A 6,000-nucleotide genomic window follows, 5' to 3' on the forward strand; every position below is an offset into this window, starting at 1 on the left:
CAGAAAATTGTGTATAAAGAAAATATCATGACCTAGGAAACCATTATGGCAGAAGACATTCATAATGTATATATAAAGCCAAATGCAGATGGAGTATGATGTACTGCAACTAACCGTGCAAGTGATACAGTATTCTGCTTCCTTTTGCACAAAAAAAGAAGGTATTTTCTCTACCCTAATACTATTTAAAGTGTTTTATTCTCCACACAGGAATCACCCTTCGGTTATAGTGCACCCAGGGAAGAGACCTTTGCCTGTAGAATCCCCTGAAACACAGAGAAAAAGGCGGATACATCGATGTGATTATGACGGTTGCAATAAAGTTTACACCAAAAGTTCCCATTTAAAGGCACACAGAAGAACACATACTGGTAAGAACATCATGGTGATGTCTATGCGCCATTACAAGTTTTAATGAAGCTCATTTAATGTATGTGTAATTGTGGGGTGCTAAGGTTCATTCTTTCCCATTATACTTTGATTATTGAGCTAGATCTGGCTTTGACTGAATCAGTTATTACAAGCCACAGATTGGCTCAGAATGCTGTTTAAATGGGGAGATCCTGTTTCTAAAGGTGGCTATACACGCAAAGCTATATTAAATTGGCACAAAGGCAAATTTTTTCGCACAAAGGCATAACTTTTCACATTGCGAATATTTTTCCTTTATTTATTCCTCCATATGTGAAATGAAGAATGGACTGACAATATCAGCTTGCGCATAGCTATTCACAAGTGCATTTATACACTTGATTTTCCTAGAAACATTCAGTCCGACAGATGTGCAACAAAAGCTGCCACTATACCGTTTGTTTTTGTCACGATTCTTGCGTGTGCAGATTTTGTCCTTGTGTGAACGCGACTGTCTGTACCAAAACGACTTCTTTGTGCACTCATGTGAACTTCCTGTTCTCTCTCTCTCCGGCAGGGGAAAAGCCTTATCAGTGTACTTGGGAAGGATGCACGTGGAAGTTTGCCCGCTCCGATGAACTGACTCGACATTTCCGAAAACACACTGGAATCAAACCATTTCAGTGCCCAGACTGTGACCGCAGCTTTTCACGCTCGGACCATCTTGCTCTTCACAGAAAGAGACACATGCTTGTCTAAATGCCCTTCTTGCTTTTTATACTCAAAAATATTATTTTTGGATTCAGCTGGTTCTGAATCGACATTAAAATTTTTCCATATGGTCAGTACATGAGGTCCCCCAAGCTTCATTGTACTAACCACGGGTCAGACCTAAGAATGTGAACATTTTCTTACAGAGTCAACGCAGTATCTTCCTGCACACATTACACCTCAGGAAATACCCCCAATGGACAATGTACTGCTTTCTATGTACTTACAAGCCATATTATCTATATTGAATAAGTTATAAATGTATTTAATTATCAACACAATTTGCCTACTTTGCCTAATCTTGCCACAACATTCCTCACTCAAGTTTATTCTCCCCCCCTTCAATTACAGAAATACATTTCCCAAAGTAGCCACGTAACAGTGTAAGAGTTTTTTCCATGTTACTAATTTATGCTGTAGAATAGTGAATTTAAACACGCACAGCACTTTTCCGAAACACAATTGACAGCCTGTGTTTAGAAGTCGGTACGTCAACACTGACGCTTCTAAAGCACATTTTGAGACACACCATAATCTACAGATGCAGCATTACAACAATTTTTTGTTTTCTTACCCAAAATATTCATAAAGAAGATCATTCGTTTTGGAGTGGCACAATTATTGTTTATTGCAGAACCAGACAATGTCAGGATAGGATTTATTTTACAGGAAATAGGGATTTGCAAAGATTTTTTTCTTAAACCCTTTTTTCTTTAATGCAGAGAGATTTTTCCCACTGCAACTGGTAGAAAGCAGTTAGTAAAGTTTATGTTCACAACTCATAAAATCTACAGAGAGAGAGCGAGAGAACTTTCCATTAGATAGCATTTAGTCTAATAAGTTGGACTGTTAAGGTCTTTGAATCCAGTAGCAGGAAAGCCCTGCTATACATTATATTCCTACAATGATGATTGTAAAGTTTCCCTGGATGACATTTAGGAGCAATTAGAAAGCTGACATTTATGGGAAACACATGAAACCAAGACAGGTCTCATAGCATATTTGTCTGAACATTAGAACAATATTGGATATTGGATGGTGGAAAGCTTTGCCATTGTAATGGTATGTAAGAAAACATAAGATCCTGTTTTGATCCTATTGATATGCCTTATGTTTTATATTAAATTGGAAGACTTGCATGGAGTTTTGGCAGAAGTGGAACCACAGCAGTCATAACCCTCTTGATTGTCTGTGGCATGTCCAGTGCACAAATATTACTGCCAGAGCATCCCCTTACCAAAAGTGCTTTCCACTGTTTGCAGCTAGAAGCAGTGAAAGGAGATTATAAGCATTTGCATCTTCTCCAATTCCCTTAGGCCTGAAGCACACAAGATAAAATTAATTTAATTGCTTCATAACTGTGGAGATGTTGAATCAAACAAATGTAACAAACTATGGCATCCAATACCACATTTTAACCATGAGGCTGTATGTGCATAGGAAAGCTAGAGATCTCAATATACTAATGTAGATGCATATTTTCATATCAGTGGAGATGCTAGTTGTTTGGTACAAATGTGTAACTTGATGCAGGGGTGCTTAAACCTACAAATGTAAGTACTAAAGAAAAGTGTAGAGTACACACACAGACAAACAAGTGATAACAATATGCATTCATACCCCAGTTACCATAACATACTGCAATTAAAAATAATCTCATGGGATTTGCCATTTGTCCACGTCAATATGATACAGAAATGGCACACAGAGTTCTGTCATCAGGGGGCAGTTAAAGTGAGTGCAGTGCATAATTCTGTTTTTACATAGAAGATCCACTTGCCATTCAATTAACTTTGTGTTGGGATTATTCAATGGATCGTTTGCACAGCCTACAAAACCAAACTTTCTTAACTTCTTCTACAGTTTCAGAAACACATTTCCATTTTGGCCTAATGGTTAATCTTCCTCCATAAATAACCATTTTTATTTCTTTACATATTCATGAAATCTTCACAACTAAACCTTCCAAATTAATTTGGTGCCAGGGTGGATCTCTGTGGTTCTGCACTGCATGGACGTGAATTACAGCCAGTTCATTATTTAAAATTGGTTATAGCTTTTGATGTAAACTTAACATACTCATCTGTCAATGATACCATACGACACACCACATCACATTCATCTATCCTCCCAGTTACTAAATGTGCACTTTTAATCAACCTAACTGCTCCCACAACTCAAGAGTTAGGGGTTGGATTTTCCCAGTCTAATTATTCATGGGTTGGTATTTTTACCTAGGGGACTAGGTTAGACCTTATTAAAGCTGGCTCTCCAAGACCAGATTTGGTAAGCAGTATTCGTTCCTTCAGTCCACAGGCCAGTTAGTTGGATAGTTTTAAGGTCAGTTAATAATGGCAGACTTTGAGAACAATACACTAAATGTATCTGCTCCATAACTCAACCTGCACAGCCACACACCACTCCATCTAACATTTGCTCCTTCATTCAACGTATGTATTAAAGAGATTGCTTAGTGAAACCAGTGGAAAGTTGGCTCATTTAACCATGCCCTGCTCCTGACCTTGAGCTATCACTGTAGCTTTGTTTCCCAAAACAAAAGGGACAACAATGAGGTCCATCATACTCTAATGAAATGTTATTTCACTAGACTATTTTGATCTGGTTAATCAATAACAATAACTTCTGAAACCATATCACTTTTTTTTTTCAAATATACAAACTTGCTAAGCGTATTTTCCATAAATTGTTGTATACAGTGTTGTATGTTGCACTTTCTATGCACATTAAGCAAATTTACCACCAGCACTGGGTAAATTTGCACCTGGGCAGTAACCCATACCAATCAATCTGTGTTTAAGTTTACAAGTTGAATAACGAAAGAAAATATTTGTCCGGTTACCATGGTTTAAAGCCCACGTGTAAAGCTGCTCAGAGTTATCTGGTTTTTTTGAATTCAGGGTACCAGTTGTAGATCAGTTGATCATGACTGATCCAGAAAGATTTGGGGAATAATGAAACCAAACAGCCAATTTAAAATGAATTGGGCCCATTCGGAATCATCTAACTATGAACAATTTGTTAAGAAAGAGTGCCCACGCTTCAATTGGATCAGTATCAAGATTGATGGAACCAACCGGGGGAAAAAACTTTCATGGGATTCAACGGCTCATTGTTTTGGGGGTCTGAGATAAAATCTTCAACGATTGGACAAAAGTAGCAGTTTTTTTGGAATCAATGGAATCGGTCTGCCAAATAAATGGATTTTATAGCCTTATAGGTTGTAAGTATTCCAAAGTAAATATCTAACACTACCTGCTTTATTGAACAGACTGTTCTGATGACCTGGAAGTGAAAACCAAACTGCCCCTTTAACAACAACAAATTTTCCAAAAAAAACTGTAAACAATTAAAATATACTTTTTTTTTTGCATATCAACCAATTTAATACAAACTAATATTTTCTCAATGATATGTCAAATAAGTGTGTATTTTGAAGCTGGAATGGTTTGTACTCTGCACCCTATTGTGTTTGAAAGTTTTCTTTAAATGTCAAAACGTGGTACCTAAAACAAGCTATTCTGGAATATAAAGAACTCTGATTCTGATTTTTGCCATAACTTGCTATGTCACAAAGATAATCCCCGGGGTATAAAGTGATTTATATGCATTTTCACATCTGTGGTACTTTAACCAACCCAGTGTTAATCTGATAGCACTTCCCATAAGAAAATCCAGCTGTACAATGTGTTGTATGTAATTGTATCAAATAGAACATTTGTACTGTTTTGCTAAACTTTAGAAATTAAAGGATAGCAATATTAGATGAAAAGTTCCCAACTTGATACACGGTAGTAATGTATTGTAAATGTTGCTTTTATTTTCATTATATGACTACAAACATGTATGTGTCACTTTACTGTGCTTTCTTAATTGGTGATCAGAGACATTTTGATATTAAAAATGTATTTTAAACACCACTTGCGGCAGATTTTCTGGTGAATTTCTAGAAATACAATAGAGTTTAAGAAGACTGGAGAGAAAGCTTGAGAAGTTAAAATTGGAGGAAAGTGTGGATGTGAACTGAACTATGTTACAAAAATCTCATTTTCAAAACTCAACAAAGCAATGCATTTCTATCAGTGTTTGAAGCTATTTTGGTAAAGGAAAGGTAGTCATACTAAACACAAGACATTTGTTAAAGGACAAGGAAAGATCCGGTGCACCTATCAGAAGAAAACTGCTTCCAGTGAGCACCACAGAACGATCATTTTCCATTCATCAAACTTCCCAAGGCAGACAAAGGTATAAATTAAGTATGCGCTTCCCTAATAGAATGAAATATCACCACATTTAAAAGTGCCACTTCTAGTTAGAGCGTCTTTCTTATCTCTGGAACAGAATGAAATTGTTCGTCTGAGCAGTGAAAAAACGAGCGCCACCCTCTCCTCCACGTCAAATCACTAATTCCAACCCATTAGCCAATGAAATGTGGCATTGTAATTGGTAGGTGTATATTTGGTACACCCTTGTGAATCAAATGTATAGCCTCTGATGAAGTTAAATCATTCACGAAATGTGTTGGGCCAAAGTTTTCAGTTTTAAATGTGAGTGGATACGTTTTAATGCAATAAAAATCTAAACCGTTTATCTAAGTCCCCTCTTTACTTTTGCCCGAAACGATTTCCCAGCCTGCAGTGCTGCAATTGACTTCCATGACGAGAGATCCTATGCAGCAGGTGTAAGAGATCAGGGAATCACGTCAGCGTATGTGGGAGAGCGGAACAAGAGGCGATCGTATGGAACAAGGCTGGAACAGCACTGCGGATAAGCACGCGTTATGCACTTGATCTTTGAAGAAATCCTGTGAGTATTAACCAAGCAGGGATCGGTGTTTTTACTATGGCAGTGCACAACTGT

The 6,000-nt window shown here is 37.2% G+C and overlaps 1 protein-coding gene across 2 annotated transcripts in view; it reads left to right on the top strand.

Annotated features, from left to right (window-relative positions):
• klf3.L (Kruppel-like factor 3 (basic) L homeolog) overlaps window positions 1-5,060 on the top strand; it is a 41,641-nt gene extending 36,581 nt beyond the window's left edge. For both annotated transcript variants that reach the window (XM_018229094.2, XM_018229093.2), the window contains 2 exons: window positions 211-371; window positions 929-5,060. In XM_018229094.2, coding sequence (XP_018084583.1) covers window positions 211-371; window positions 929-1,110 — 343 coding nt within the window. In that variant the 3' untranslated portion in view covers window positions 1,111-5,060. The remainder of the gene's footprint in view (window positions 1-210; window positions 372-928) is intronic.
• Window positions 5,061-6,000: the final 940 nt, after the last annotated feature.

Source organism: Xenopus laevis, chromosome 1L (assembly GCF_017654675.1).
Source record: "Xenopus laevis strain J_2021 chromosome 1L, Xenopus_laevis_v10.1, whole genome shotgun sequence".
Taxonomy (NCBI): domain Eukaryota; kingdom Metazoa; phylum Chordata; class Amphibia; order Anura; family Pipidae; genus Xenopus; species Xenopus laevis.